Source organism: Lagopus muta, chromosome 2 (genome assembly GCF_023343835.1).
Source record: "Lagopus muta isolate bLagMut1 chromosome 2, bLagMut1 primary, whole genome shotgun sequence".
In the NCBI taxonomy this organism is placed as follows: Eukaryota; Metazoa; Chordata; class Aves; order Galliformes; family Phasianidae; genus Lagopus; species Lagopus muta.
The window spans coordinates 56,356,680-56,372,814 of NC_064434.1; the positions used below are offsets into that span (position 1 = coordinate 56,356,680).

The 16,135-nt window shown below is 44.6% G+C and overlaps 1 protein-coding gene across 7 annotated transcripts in view; it reads right to left on the reverse strand.

Annotated features, from left to right (window-relative positions):
* NHSL1 (NHS like 1) overlaps positions 1–13,265 on the reverse strand; it is a 164,281-nt gene extending 151,016 nt beyond the window's left edge. For 4 of the 7 annotated variants that reach the window (XM_048935454.1, XM_048935453.1, XM_048935452.1 and 1 more), the window contains exon 1: positions 12,362–13,247. In XM_048935454.1, the coding sequence (XP_048791411.1) occupies positions 12,362–12,713 (352 nt within the window). In that variant the 5' untranslated portion in view covers positions 12,714–13,247. Of the gene's footprint in view, positions 1–12,361 lie in introns of all 7 variants that reach the window. The other 3 variants (XM_048935451.1, XM_048935462.1, XM_048935461.1) reach the window with 3 other exon arrangements.
* Between the last annotated feature and the right edge of the window lie 2,870 nt (positions 13,266–16,135).

Sequence of the window (16,135 nt, forward strand, 5' to 3'; positions counted from 1 at the left end):
AGGAACCCTAGGTCAGATGCAGGCAGCCTTGGTAAAGAAGGAAAAGCAGTAACTATTATGAATAAAAGCAAGAGTTTCACTGCAGCAGAGAAAACAGGATGCATTCCAAGGCTACAACTATTCTCCTTAGACACAAAATAATGGGAAAAAAAAAAAAAGTTTCCTTATGTTCCAATATTTACAGCCAGACTTCTCAGTGAACCCCATTTTTGCAAGAGTTTAGAGCAGAAAGCAGCTGAGGTGCCAAATACCTGAAATTACAAGCTTATCCAATGCATATTTCCCGGAGGTGCTGTAACAAAAATCAAGTTAAATGTACAATACAAAAAGAGGGTAGGAAAACAGAACTCCAATGGAAAAGTGTGATGTAGTATTTAAATCCCCTAAGTTTAGGATGATCTGGTAGACTTTTGAATTGGAATCTCCAATTTAAAGCTTTATTTCAAGAACTCACATATAACATCTTTCATATGGCAGAAATCCTTCCAAGGTTTTTAAGTATAGCTTTATCAGATGCCAGTTTGGCTTCCTTCACATGGATACTTTAAGTAGAGCTTATATACTTTCATTGAGAGGGGAAAAAAAAAAAAAAAAAGGCATAGTAATAGCTTACCATCCATGTGTGTAAGTAACATTTTATGTAAGACATCCTACAGTCTGACATATATATATATATAAATATGTGTATATGTATATACATAAAGCTATTTTTCCCCCCACAACAGATTTTTATTTAGCACTTAAATCACAGATTTCATTTAAAGTACCATCAAGTGGATAAAATTCTGCCAATTAACTCAGCCTAAAAGAGTACTTATTTAAGGGAAGGATAAGAAAATGCATCAATTAAAAGCAAATCAGGCTACTGGGGGACTACTTTATTCAACCAGATGCTGTTGTGGATGATGAAAAAGGTGTTTCCTGTAATTATCAATGGGGCTCTTTTGCTTGTCCCTAGCAAAATGAAGAACAGAACTATATGGTATCCTTTCTAACCTACTTAATAAAGCTCCTGGTGACAAGCAAAAAAAGAAGGTATTGTTTTAATGTAACCTAGATCCTAGAAAGTTTCCAAAAACCCAGCCAAGAATCTTTGTCAGAATTTCAAAAAGGAAGCTGGTACTGAAATTCTTGGGCATGCATAAGGGTTGTTCAGGATTCCTCCTGCAAACACTGAATGCTTTCCACTCTGGAAGAGATATTGCCAACAGCATCTGTAAGGTGAGACACTGGAAACAGCCTCCACTGTATCCATTCCTGGTAGTTTCCATCTTTCTGATATCAGTAAGTGTATTCTCTTGTCCTCCAACAGAAGCAGGAAGAACTTTTCCCGAGGCTATTAAAGTTATCCCACAGGCCAACCTTCCAGTAAGGAAGAGTATACTAGCATTCCTGCTTATAATGCTTTGACAAGAGATAATTTGGAACAAGCCGAAATACAAGACATTCCACTTAAACATAAGAAAGAACTGTAACTGTGAGGGTAGTCAGATGCTGGCACAGGCTGCAGATTGATTACGTACACCTCACCTATAAGATTCTCACAACCCAACTGGACACAGCTCTCATCATTGAGATCTGAGCCTACTGTGAGTAGTAGGTAAGACTAGATGATACCCAGAGGTGCCTTCCCACTTCTGGGGAAATATTTATATTTTATTTTTATAAGCCACTACCAATAACTTAAATTAGAAATATGTTACGTGTTATAGCGTCGCAAAACTGGTGACAAAACAAATTAAGCACAAACATGCCAAACTGACAAGTTTAAATGAAGAAATGCTTTTTACCATTGTGATCTAATTCCTTTTTCTACCAGTTGTACTGCATAATGTATTTCAATTATCTAAGTATTTGATGTGTTAACTTGTAGCACATTATGTGGAAAGCTGAACTATGTACTCTTCATCCTGCTGTTGAGAAGCTGTATCCCTTTCCAGACTGTTTCACAGCTCTCTCACCAGCAAGGTTACTAACAGTAACAAAATGGCTAGTAAGAAAAATGTACTGTATTGTGTGTGTTGGGAAAAGGGAAGGGAGAGGAGAACACGCTCTCTTGGAGCAGCAGAGCCAGAACAACGTGTCACACTCTCTCCCATCCCATACACCATGCTCTACAGAGGGGACACTGCAAAATGCAGAATTGGAGCCAGGCCCAGCAGTGAGAGGGAGCAAGCAAGATAACAAGTACTACAGATGGCTTTGGTCTTCATTTCCATCAAGAAAATGCAGTGTCTCTGTAACAGATTCAGAACAAACAGGGGCTTTTGTAATGTGACAAACTAAAGAAATACCTAGAGCTTCGTGAGTTTGTGGTACTCACCTAAGGCTGACACTCGGTGGATTTCTAATTACCTGCTCCTCCTCTAGACTTCAAGAAGACCCATAACTATCACAAAATGTTGTTTTCTTCAACACAAATCTTTCCAAACCGCACAACTAAAATGCATCTTCTAGCTCATTTTGTATGTGTTAAGACTAGACTTTCCTGGGGCAATGAGCACTGTGCTCACAGCTAAATCTGTGCTGTGGCCATACTACATAAGCTCTTTTTAACGTTTTAAGGAAATCTGCCATCATAAGGAGGCCAAGGCTACGGCTTCACCACCCCTCGGGATGAGCACAGCACCCATCCTCCTCTTGTGGGGCTTCCTGCTGAGCTAAGCCCTGTCTCACCACAGCCTGCCACCGGGACAAGGCAGGGCAAGAAACCTACCTCATCTTTTCAGATCCTACTTTCTCTGGCGGTTGATGATCAATTACTACCCTGCACAGTATGTATTACAATCATTATATAATCATAACTGTGACTACAATTTCAAAATCAGCTGCAATCATCTATTTACTTTAAGCACCACTGGTGCATGCCTCCCTGTGACAAGGTAAACCCTATACAATGCCAGGGGGGATTTTGGTGAGCATGGAGGCAGGGCCGCAGCAGCATACCTCACACCTCCAGGGCAAGAGAGTTTAGCAAGAGCTTTCTCATATTTCAAATGCAAAGTTCCCAGCAGATGTATACTACATAGAATCTTTCCAATAGTACCAATCAAAATAGTGTCAAATAGAGCACAAGCATATAGGTAGGACTCTCCAAAACAAATGCCTCCTGTTTGTTTCCATGGAAACTACAACAGATACAAAGAGCATAATAACACTATTTGATAAAGCAAATTCTCAGCTACAAAACACTCTTTTTTAACATCATTAGCCATGTGCGTTTACCAGTGATGAACAAGAGCCTGCATGACATACTTGTAAAAATCTGCACCAGTGAGATGACCCACTGCTGAAACACACCATTCACCACCTCACTGAGCTACATCCAATGGATGGTCTCCATCAACGTTCAGCAGGTGTCAATAAATGTCAGTGGGTGCCATTGTTCCTGCATGAAGGAATTTGTCGACACCCCTTTGCTTCATACGCACTTCCATGCCAGTTGCCATTCTGTCAGACTGCCCTCTGTCACATAGCAACAACATGTAACTGAATTTTGTTGGGAAGGTTCAGCCTCTACTGCCATACCACCACCATCCACCTCTGATGTTCTGGGCCAATGTAATAAAATAGGAGGCATTACTTTCAGAGCAGCACTTGTACTTCATTGTGTTACTGTTTGCACATACATTAACATAAAAGTCAATCTTGCATTATTTCCAGAAATGCAGATTCTTGGATTTCTACTAAGTAACACTGTCAGTGTCTACAGTATATGAAGGACAAGGACAAAAAAATTAGAAAAAATTATTTTATTTGCAAGAATAAAAGGAGGATGGGAAAAGGCAGATCTTGCTGTGTAATCAATCAAGTTTGGCTTGCCTTATATTTCTTCTAAACTGAAAATCAATTGCCGCAGCTAATGAAATTGAACATTCTACTTATACTTCGTAAGAGCTTATTCCCATTTCTTGGTAGTTGGCTTCCTTTTTTCTTATTCGACGTTTTTAAAGCCTGTTAAAGGAGCACATGGCTAACAACATTTTGAGATTTGATTTTTAACATTTAAAGATTCCACATTAGCCAAACATCAGTTGGTTTTTCAAGCCATTTTCAAGTCGTTCAAGCAGATTCAGTTACTTAGCTCCAACTACATATTGAATAGGAAGGAAAAGCCAACATCATTCACTTGGAAGCTCTTTCCTTCCATACAAGAACAAAAGGTGCCACTAGAGATAACCTGCAAAGCACTCCTCTCAAGTCCTGCTGAGTATCCCATACTAGAACTCCATCTGTTGCCAAAAGCCAAAGTAGAAAGCAGAATACAAATGTCTTTTTGCCAGGAGAAAGGCTGCTCTTGCTTTCTTACTCAATCCAAAACTGCTGGGAAAGCTTATCAATATGACAACCAACCCAGAATAATATATGAAGCAAGCCAATGCATGACAATATTTATCCCAGTACATAGAAGTTGATGAGAGCTCTTCTGTAGCCAGCATTTTGATTAGGAAAGAAAAAAAAAAAAAAAAAAAAAAAAAAAAAGGGAAGAATTAGAAGAAAGAATATTCACGTACAACACATTATTACCATGTACAATACTCTGGAGAAGCCTCTTGTTTTCATTTTCAACTTGGCAATTTATCCAGAAAAAATAAATAAATTTAAAAAATAAAACAATAAAAAATAAGAAACGTTGTTACTATTATTCAATATGCTTGGAATCCCTACTTCATATTTTTTCCATTATAACTTCCATTATTACTTATTGCTGGTAGAAAAATTAAGCAGCCAAAATTTACAACTACAGTGAGCAAACATATTTCCAGTTTACTTCAGGAGGCATCTGTTATAGTCCTAATGTCTGAAATGTGGGAGCTAAGTCAATTTAAGAAATTACAATCTTAGATGAATCAGAATGTACTTAGTTAAACTGAAGCCTGATTACAGTACAAGAAATATCCAATCAAGTAACTTAACTGGTTGTCAAGATACTAAATTCCAGACTAAAGCAGGCCTGCTGCTCACGCATAGGTTAGGGAAATTAAACACGCTGAAACATTAAAATGTCATTTAAGCACAAAAAGCCTTACACTGGGGTAAACGCTGAGAGATATGAAATGGCTCCACCAAACATCACCCCATCTGTCACCATATTCCAATCCCTCAATTCCTTCCTCTCGAACTGCCAGCTAGCAGACATGCAGAATGTTGTATGTCGGGATGGAGAGATGCAGCTGGGGATAGGGAACAACACGGCCAGCAAAGAGCAGAGGTCATCACAGGCTGTCCATGCTTAGAGTAGGCAGGATGGGCACTGGGAATGGAGGGGCAGCTCAGCACAGTATGCGCATGGGGTGGGAAGCTTGACCTACTATAAAAAAAAAGGATGGAAAATAAAAATAAAAATATATTAAAAAAACCAGGCCTTAACCTACAACAAAAGTGTGTAGACCAGTGGCTTTATTAGGGAAATTATCCTGAGGAGCTATGGCAAAGTAATTATATGCCGACTCTCTGCTGGCCTAACTACCCTGCTTCGAGATGGAGAGGTGATGCAAGCTAAACCACATTAAGCAGGACCTTAAATGCTCATATTCTAAGTACTCCTAATTCTCAAAGAGCAAAAAAGACTCATACATACTCCACTGATTAAAGGACAAGAGACCAATAAATAAATAAATAAAGCCTAACATAAAGCACTGTAACTCAGAAATGACAAAGGAAAAAAAAAAAACCAAGACAGCCCAAAGCTAGAAGAAGCCCTGCCCTACTAAAACACAGCACAATATAAATACAAACAACTTGCCAAGTCCTCCCACATTAATCTGTGCTTAACCTACACGTACAAAGACATTTTTTCCAGTCTCTTAACTGGCATGTCACCCAGGCTCTCTTGCACTACCATCCAATCAGCAGGTTTCACATCAAGCCTAACGCCGAGAACAACATTTAATTAACATGTTTAATTGATCTCATTAACTCTTAGGGTGGACAGCTTTGATCTTCTCTTCTGATAACTAGTTTATGACTACAGAAGAAACTGGGACTTTGCATAATTGCCAAGCCCTCGATGTGCGTTTTTAAATTCCTCCTATTTCTCAATCTGCCTTCATGCTTGCACTGTGCTAATACCAGCTCTTCAGAGGCAGCCGTCAAGGCAGTTTAGGAAAAACAGGAATTCAGGGGGCCGAGTAACACAGGATGCCTTCATCATTGCCTATCACAAGAATAGACAACAACCCTGGTCTGTCAGACCACAGAGGACAGCCTCATTTCAAAGTTGTGCAAAAAGGAGTTCTCCAGGAGCAAACGCAGGCTGATCATTACAGTAACTAGACCATTTCTCTGTATGTTTCAGCTGCTCTCATTAGCTAAGGTACAGGGCAAGCTTCACAAAACTCTCAGCACTGACTGAGTTCCAACCAATACACAGGTCTTTATTCCAGTATCACTGACTTGAACATGTAGGGCGGGGGGGAAAAAAAGAAAAAGAAAAAGAAAAAGGATATGGAAGAAAGGAAAACTTTCTCTCCTTCACCCAGAAACATGGCAACAGCTGAGAGGTACTGCAGTGAGCATGGCCTTAGACATGCTGGGTACAGCATCGCATGGCTGATGGCAGCCAGCACAAAATGCTTCATGTGGCATCGTCTGCTCTTCATCCCCCTTGGAAACCTCACTTGAATTCCACCAGTTAGAGGTCAGATTGAGTTCCAAGGCAGAGGTTTTGAGGAATTTCAGTGGCTTCCACTGTGTTGTTTTATGTTTGTTAATAGGTTAATCAAAAAAAAAAAAAAAAAAAAAAAAAAAAAAAAAAAAAAAAAAGCCTCTTCTGCAGGAACTTCATATTAGCAGCTTAGGAGAGAAGCCCACAAGACCAAGATTACTAGCTCTCCCTGAACCAAACTGAGACTGTGCCAATGTTAATAAGAAGAGAAACTTCTGAGGACATTTTATTATATCCTAAAATATCTAGGAATGTTCAAAATAGATTCCAATAAGAAACAACCAAACACAAGAACGTTGAATTCATTAACTACCTCTCCTAAACACTGCTTTCCTGAACGATCCAGCCAATCATAAGATCTACGGAAATAAATGTCCATAGGTGTTGCATAAAAGGTTCTGAGCAACGCACAAAGCCGCTCTAGATTTCAGCCAAGGAGCGTCAACTGTTTTCAAAACAGCAAGCCAAATCCTCATCAGACTGAATTCAACTGGAGCTTTGCCACTCTGCAGGACAGCGACTTGGCCCACTGTCCCCATGGGAAATCTGTCCCTAACAGGCTTTCTTCCTGCTTATTTCAAATGAAATCTCCTTTGGATCAGGTTGAATTTCCACAGATAATTAGTCTTGCACTAGCTAAATAAAGCAAGAGTTATATTGCCTCTAAGCAGCAATCTAAATAATTACAATGGGGTAAAAGAGAAGATTTCTTCCTTTCAAGAACTTAGCAATTCACTGCTCTTCATGGAATGAACTTCGTTGCTGAATCTTCCTATCGTGCAGCAACAGAGAGAATACCACAGCGCATGGTCATGTGAAAAATCTGAACAATATATTGTTAGAACAGAATTTTGTTGAAAAGGAGGCTCTTTTGCTAAAGCATCCTCAACAGCACACACTATGGCGTTTGCTTTTTTTTTTTTATCCTCTATATTTCCTCTGTGTGTGTGTGTGGTTGTGTTCTCTCAAGGTCTCTTTTTGCTACACTGAGCTGATGGATGTCTTGTACCCACTCTCCTTATACCAAATGCTACGGGAAGCCCAGCAAGTCTGCAGCCAGATCATGTCCTGCCTGCTGCAGATCCCATCCTGAATAGCGCTCGCTTTTAAGGCAAGGGATGGAGGAGGGGTTTCCCTAGGAATAAGCTGAATAAAGCTTCCTGTTCAGCTAAAGCAGGAAACGTGCTCCAGGACTGCCTTACACACAAAGAGTGGAAAATACTTACTAAACAAAATAGCAGGAGATGAAGCGTAAACTGGGTTGTCCTTACATCATGCAGACAAATGGAAAGCCACCCTTCCCAACCTCCCTGCTCTCTTTCATTAATGTGTTAAACTTGAATAAACAGATATCTGTACGCACATTCTTCATGAACATCAAATGAGCAAGCTGTGCCTTTAAAACCAAACGCTGAAAGATTTCAAACAACAGCGCTAATTAGGAGGGAGCATTTCCTCCCTCCCACAGGATCAGTTTCTTCTTATTAGAAGAGGAGGCAAAACTGACCAAACCCTGCCCTACTAACTGGAGGAGCTGAACCAGAAGCTGTCATTAGGTTAACCTCCGAGCATATCTCCCAAAACATCTCTCCAGAAAGACTGAAATAAATAGCACAGACAACAGAAGAACAGCCTTACAGTCTGCCCAACCATTAGGACTCACAGAAAACAGCAGCAATATTAATTTTTGCATAATCTGATGATGGAGGATGAATAGTAATGGAAAAATGTCCTTCTTTGTTCACTATAAAAACAATGGCTGTTGAAGGCCTCACAACATTTCCCAAGAGCTGACCTTGTAATTCATGCCAGGTTTCTCTGCTGCCATCACACACCTTTTAACAAGCTCTGATCACTTCAAAGAGGCACTTGTCCTCACCCACCCTGACATTTAGGAATGGAAAGTAAGAAAAACAACATCACTTAATGTGAGGTCACAGATACAGACGCACAGTGCCTAGAAAACACAAAGCTGCTAGGCAAGCTCCATGGTGCAAACCATGTTGCTGCAGTTGCGTGCTGGAAACATGTGACAAAGTACCACGCACAACAACAATGTACACAAACTTAATGAAAACCTGATGAAAGAGTGTCAAAAATCTACTGAATCTAATTAATTCTGCAGGCTGCACACAGCACTGAAATGTCATGAGCCACCTTGAGTCCTCAGTGCCTCCCGCTGCCCTGAGTTATAAACCAGTCATCAGCCCCTCAGGGACATGTCTCATATTTTGACTTTCCTTCTGATGGCACAACATCCAGCTCATCATGCAAAGCTCAAATAAGTGTCAGGAAGTCATTTTACCAAATGGCCTTAAAAATATCCTCAAATCAAAGTAAGAGAGTCAAGCATCAGTCTCTAAGTCAGGGATCATAAACACAGATATCTCAGCCATCATGAATATAAGGGTTAGGACAGCCAAACCCAACCAGGGAGAGATGAACGATCCCAGTGCATCCCATTGCCAGTGGTGAACCCCGGAAAAAGCAATCATCACTGACATCACGTACAGTTGAAAGCTGCCTTGAGTATCCCAAAGCACAGGTGAAACTGCTACCTACACACAGTCAGTACGCCAGTATAGAACACTTGGAAAATGGCCTCCCAGTTGATGGGCACTACAGAAACCCAGCTCCTCTTGAGGAAGTTTTCACCTTGTGAGGGCTACAAATATGTAGCACCTACTGCAGCAGAGAATTTTATCAATGCTACTGTAAATCATATGATGTATCAAAATTATAATGTTTTTCTGCACGGGGCAGAGTGAAGACTTCAGTGCTTTCACTGAAGTATACCAAAGAGCAAGTAATAGAAGAGAATCAGCAGAGATGGTTCAAGACATAGCCGACAGCTACTGGTCCAATGCCTGGTACCATCCATCCGATAGCAGCACTGAGGAGCACATGGATCCTACACACATGTACTGTGCAGCCAGACACACGGGTAGTGTTCATGAGTGTACAGAGTGACTCACTGAAGACAAAGATTTGTTATGCCCACTCCCCCTGCGTCATGTGCACATCATGGTTCCATGGTGAGCACTCACAGACCCGTGCTACTGCAGGACACTGCATGGAAGCTCTGTTTTGAAATGGAATTATGATAATACACACAAAAACCCCTCGTGTTGTCAAAGTATGTACTTTCCCAAACATCAGGAACACACAGAGAGTAACTTACACTAGCTGCCAGCCCACAGCTACTTCCTAAGGAATGATTGGGATCCATATGTGAAGTTTGCTTGTCCTCTGGTCCTTGCCATGAAGAAATCATGCTGGGACCACCCCAGGAACTTCAGCTTTAAGAGGAAATTATTGCCTGGGCCCCACAAAGAGAACACAAACCATTTTTTCAAGTGGAAATTGCCCATGATCTAAAAAGCAGGTGTACAATCTCCTATCCCCTCATTTCAGTAAAAAGCCAGACTGGGATACTTAAATCATCTGACACAACATCATGTTTCAGCGGCCTGTATGCCACAAGAGGTACAGTAGATAATATTTTAGTCTGCACAAGAAAACATTTATGAGCAAGAGCCTGTTAAAAGTGAATGTAGTTTATTTTGCCTTATAACCCTTGGCCCTCTTACAGTCCCACTCCAGCAGCTTCCTCCATGAAGTTTCTGTGTCTTCACATATGTAAGTGTAAAAAAATAATTTAAAAACCAACCCCTGCCACTGTTTCCAAACAAAGCCCACATAAATTCACTTTTCCTCACCGTTTTTGAGATATTTACATTTAAAGCCAGCAACAGGGTTACATTTGCAGACAGCTTGTGACAGCTTCCATTACAGAGGAGTTCGCACTGCTCACTATAGCTGTTCATCCCACTCCATCTCCGTGGCCAGAATCACAACATCATCGAGTACATTGAGCTGGAAGGGACCCACAGGGATCACCACATCCAACCCCTGGCTCCACACGGCACTACCCAAAATCCAAATCCTATGTCTGACAGCCCTGTCCAAATGCTCCTTGAACTGCAGCACTTGGGGCTATGACCACTGTCATAGCAGTGGTCACTGGGCAGTCTGTTCCATGCCCACCGCCCTCTGGTGAAGAGCCTTTCACTGATATCCATATTGCCAGACTGCAATATGAATAAAGCTCGTAACAAGAGAATGGACAGGTCTTTATGTGCAACTCTATGTCAACATGGTTAGCCTACAGATCAATTCCTCGTGACTGATACGTGTCCTTTATGAGAAGCCTGCATTCACACAACTTTAACAAGGTTAGAAATATCTCATTTATTAAAGCCGTTGAGAAATTTCTTTGCAAAGTAAATGCTAGCAGCAACACAACTGCTAAGTAGCAACATTAAATTTGACAGCAGAGACACTCCCTAATGAAGAATTTAAACCAAATGGAGAAAGCCAAACAGGAACTGCACCCAGCTTGGGTGCAATGACCATCAAATTAAAAGCAATAGCAGGCTTAGCTCAAAGAACTGAGTTATAATAAAAAAATATAAGTAGCAAATAAATGGCTTGTGCAAACTGATGACCAAGAGAGAATACAACAACCAAACATCTGACACATACAAAATGTCAGGGTTTGCACGGTGCCTCATCTCACCCTTCCCTATGGATGGGCTGCACAGTGCTTAGCAATACGCTCCCTGTTTACAGCAGAGAAATAAAGCTGAATATATTTATCTAGGCACTGATGTAATGCAGCACCCTGCTGCAGGCATCCCCAGTAGGAAACACCCTCCTCACTTTATGTCTGTATGCACCATACCATGCCAACATAACAACACTGTCAAAGGAAAATGTCCCTGTCTCGGTGAGAAAGAAAAGCACCTGAAGTTTATCAGACAGTTACAAAGGTCCAAAAAGTCAAATGTTATCACAGAACTGTCACTTAAAGGTCACAAATCACAGAAATAGCTTTCTGTTAAGAGCAACGGGAGCTTCCTCCTCTGAAAGCAAGAGGGAATCAGCTGAAGTACAGCACAAGGAACAGCAGAAGTAATAACTCTGCAATGCAACAGGTGAGTTACAGAGTCCACACTCTTTGAACTTTATCTGTAAAAGGAGTTTATGACCAAATTTGTTCACAAGCACACCATGTGCAAAGCAGGCTTCCAACCCTCATTTCAATGGGGCCAACTGATGGTCTCAGAGCACTAGTCTCACCAAGGCTTACACCCTGGGGATCTTCTGCAGTTGCTGGAACTCAGTTCTTAGGATTTATGACCGCTTCCAACACACTGAGAATGCCATGCTGATGCTGAGAGCCATCTTGCACTTCTGCAGGGTCAGGGACACACACCACTGAAACCACACGGAGCACATACCATTTTCACATGATCCTTTTCCAAAGCCAGACTGAACTGGGAAAAGACACCGCTTTTCTGTAACTCTGTGCAGTCATACAGCCCCTCGCTTCTAAGGGCCAGCATCAGGTTCATACAAGAATCTAAGAAACACCTCTCCAGCCCGTCAGCCCTGGACCTATGCTATGTAAGAAGCTGCACATGCAGACGTGGGATGTGCCTGCACGCAGCAGACCCTCCTCGTCAAGAGACGAGCTCAGGAGAACTACAGAAGTAGCTGGAAACTGCACCCAGGTTTCCATTTACCGAGCTGTGCCCGCACACACCCAGCAGAGCTAAGCGGTGGCCGCGCTGTCAGGAGCCCGGCTGAGCCCGAACCCCGCGCACCCGCCCGCTCCCCGCAGTCACTCACGGATCTTCACTTTGCGGTGGTCCAGGCGTGCGAGCAGAGCTTCGAGGGCTCCCAGGCGGCGCTGGAGCCGGGCGTTGCGGTGGCACAGCGTGTCCGCCTCGCTCAGGATCCCTCCGAAGATGTCTCCGGCGCAGCGGGACAGGTCGGAGAGCTGCATAAGCAGCGATACCAGCGCGTACGAGCTGACCTGTTCCAGCGCCCCGAACTGCGGCACCGCGCCGCGCCGCCGCCCGCCGCCCCCTTCGGCCGCTCCGGCGTGGTCCCCCGGCGCCGGGCCGCCCCGCTCCGCGCCGTCGCCTTCCTCCAACCTGCACAGCTTCAGAGGCTCCAGGGTCCGCAGGGGGAACGGCATCGCGACCGGGGACGGCGGGCTGGAGGGAGAGAAGCTGGGCGTCCCCGGCGCGGAAAGTCTTCGCCCGCCAAGCGGCCGCGGCGACGAAAGTTCAGAAAGAGGAGGGAGAGGGAGAGGGAGAGGAGAGGAGAGAGGGAGGGAGCACAACAACAACAAATGAATCAGAGCGGGAGGGCGCCGCGCTACGCGCGCCGAGGCCGGGACTGGGGCTCGGGGAGAGCCGCCGCCGCCGCCCGCCGAGCGGAGGGGGGGCCCCGCGCGACACCCATGTGGGTGGACGAGAGGGAGCGGAGCGGCCGCCGGCACGGGGAGAGCCCGCTGTGCTGCCCTGCGGCCGGGAGACAGGAAAAAGCCCGGGTTTCTGTCCCCGGAGCGGAGAGGAGGAAGCGTGGGAGGGGGGCTGAGCGCTCTGGATGAGGCCACAAAGGAGGGAAAGCGGCCAGGGAGAAAGGGAGGAGAGCAAGAGAAGGAGGAGGGGAGAGAAAAGCCCGGAGCAGCCCCACCTGGGGAACCCCGCGCCGCTGCAGGCACTTTTGTGAGCGCACCGAACTCCCAACCCGGAAAGCGAGAGCTGGAGCGAGAGGAGGAGAGAGGGGGGGGGGGGGGGGAAGCCTCCGCGAACCTGGGAAGAGAAAAAGAGGCCGCCGCCTACCTGTGGCTCTCCGAACTGGAGCCTCTTCCAGAGCCTCACCCTTCCCGGCCAGCTCACGGCCGAGGTACGGGCCCGGCCCTGCCGTTGCCCCCGGCTCCAGGGGCTCCCCGGGGCGGCCGCCTTCTGCCCGGAGCGGGGGAACAGGGAAAAAGCTACCGCCCCTCCGCTTCCCTACCCTCCGGTGCTCGGGGGGAGATGGGCTGGAGAGTGGGGCTGCCGGCTGAGCAGGGCTGCGGGTGGTGGTTACTTGTAGTGAGGCTGACCCCAAGGTAGGAAGAGTAAAGTCTGAAGCGTGCTCTCACTGCGTCGCTAGAGCGTGTAACTGTGGTGTGAGGGGAAATGGGCTCAGCCCGAGAGGCAAGCAGATCTTTGTCAGGACAGGTACTCCCCAAAGAGCCAATTCAGCCTATGTGTGCTGACAGCCACTATTTAACTGGGCCTGAGGGTCTGTGCCTGTTGTGTGATAAAGAGAGGAGCATGGTCCCACATTTTTCATGGAAAGGTCTTTGGGGAAAAGAGGCAGCAGGGACCCTGTCTGCCCTGCAGCAGCTCCATCCCCTCCATAGCTGATGAAAGAAACAGGATGGATCCTGGGAGAGGCCTGCTGTGCCTTCTGTGAGCACCTTGAGGTCACAAGAGTGGGAACAAGACATTCTGAATCACAGTAGTTCTCACATGTGGCTTTAGCCTGGGCACAGAGGGAAGTCAGAAGGAAACCACACTACTCGTAGTTCTTCTGAAGCTCCTTGGTGCACCTTGCAGGAGCTGGGGACAAGTCTGCAGACAGCAGGGCACAAAGCAAAGACTGAGCGGCACACACAGGAATTAAGGGCTGCAGGAAGTGCTTTTAGTGGTGATGCTCGAGCAAAAAATTGCAAGTCACTAATTCTTCTCATTTGTGAAGCAAAGAAAAAGGCTTTCTTCTTCAAGATTTCCATGAAAGCTATGTGTATGTATATATACATATATACAAAAAAGCAACTCAACCTGGTGTTTTAAAGAACCAAAGCACCTTTCTTCAGACCTCAGCCCAAACAAGTTACTGATGGATGACTCCACAACCTAGGCTACAGTTGATTTCTGCTGCACACAGGACAGCTGAGTGCATGAATGCCATGTGAGCAGAAACCAGTGGGAAGAACGTGGTGCCAGCAGGTCTCATGGGGCCTAATGAGGGTTGAACACAAAAGGAATCTCAGGTGTCAACACTGATTAACAGCAGATGGAAAGCAGCGTTCTCTCTAATTAAATTATTCTGGTTTTATTTGGGGGCATCACGTCTCCATTAGCTCTGAGTTCTTCGGGGCAATCAGTTGCCCAATACTAAGGCCCACTTAGCAGGCTGTTTGATGGAGGAGCATAACTTCCTCATATCTGCTTTGTTTAAAATGTAAAGAATTGAGGGGAATTGAGTGCCACAGGAGCTTATCTAGAAAACACAGCAGGAAGAAAACAAGCAAAGAGCTCAGCTCAAGTGGCAGCTGAAGGAAACCAACGGCAGGGTGCCTTCTCTACCAGTGTCAACAACGCCTGTGTTTGCAGGCTGCAGAATGCACTGCTGCACCAGCCTGAGTGCTGCTGGCAGAAACAGTACCTGCTTCTTAGGGCCAACAGCTGGGCTAAGTTAAGAAATAAACCTGAATTTAAAGTGCATTCTTGAAAAATTCGAAGGCTGTATGTTTATTTCAGAACAATACTTTTCTTTCTCATTAATCTACTTGGTTCTGTTTTCCTGGCACTGCTAGAGAGACAGCTTTTTCTGTCCCAGCAGTATGGGGGATGCCTGTACCCTCCCACACTCTGCGCTCCCCTTGCTGTGGCACAGGGGCTCCTTGGCTGGGGGCTCCAGGTCAGTGTGGGCAAATGCCTGCAGTCAGCAGTGGGAAAAGGTGTGAGGAGAGGAGCAGAGCCTGGGGAGCAGGAGGTGCAAAGGAGGAGGGCAGGGAGAAGGACAGCAGAAACCTGTACCAGATTTTTCCTTTCAACATCAATTTCATTTCTAATGCTAGCACTGGAAAGTTAATTCCATTTGAATTACAGCTGACTTACTTCAGGATTTTAAGCCTTAAGTTCAATGTCCAAATTAAGCGTTTAATGAAGTTCATGTTCTGTTTCGAGAAGCAGAAGACAAGACTGGTGGAAGTTACTCATCCACCACGGTGGAACACCACCCTCCCCTCAGCTCACTTCTGCAATCCCTTTGGGCTCTCAGAAGCTGAGTGGTGGTGCAAGAGCCATGTGGCCAAACATCAAACATCAGGAAGATCTTCCTGAAACTGTAGAAACTGTAGCTATGTGGTATTTTAGATGCAGTCAAATGAGGTCGCTGGGCTCATTTGTTGTAGCTCACCCCATAGCTTCAAGCTACCTGCCTGCAGATGCCAGCAAAACCCAACCACGTCGATAAGCAGAAATAAACAGTGGTATAGTGTGGGAGGAGGTGGGGTGCTTCTCAGTTGTTCCCAGAGCAGTGCTAATGAGTAGTGTAACTTAAAAAGCAAGCTCAGTGTTGCAAGCACATAGTCAGCTTCTGATTTTTTGAGTTACTTTGGCTGTTGCACTACAGAATTTTAGTGAAGGTTTAAAATAGAGAAGGATGTTTTCTGACATTTTATTATTTCCTGGTTAACCAAAAGTATGTGGATGTTTCCAGTCTTGTTGGGGCACCGGGCTCTTTCAATCACCACTTTATAGCTGTCTTCAGTAAATAAAAAACCTTTTCCAAAGCAGTCTGTATGAGATATGCATTAAATGGAAGTAAGTCTGACTC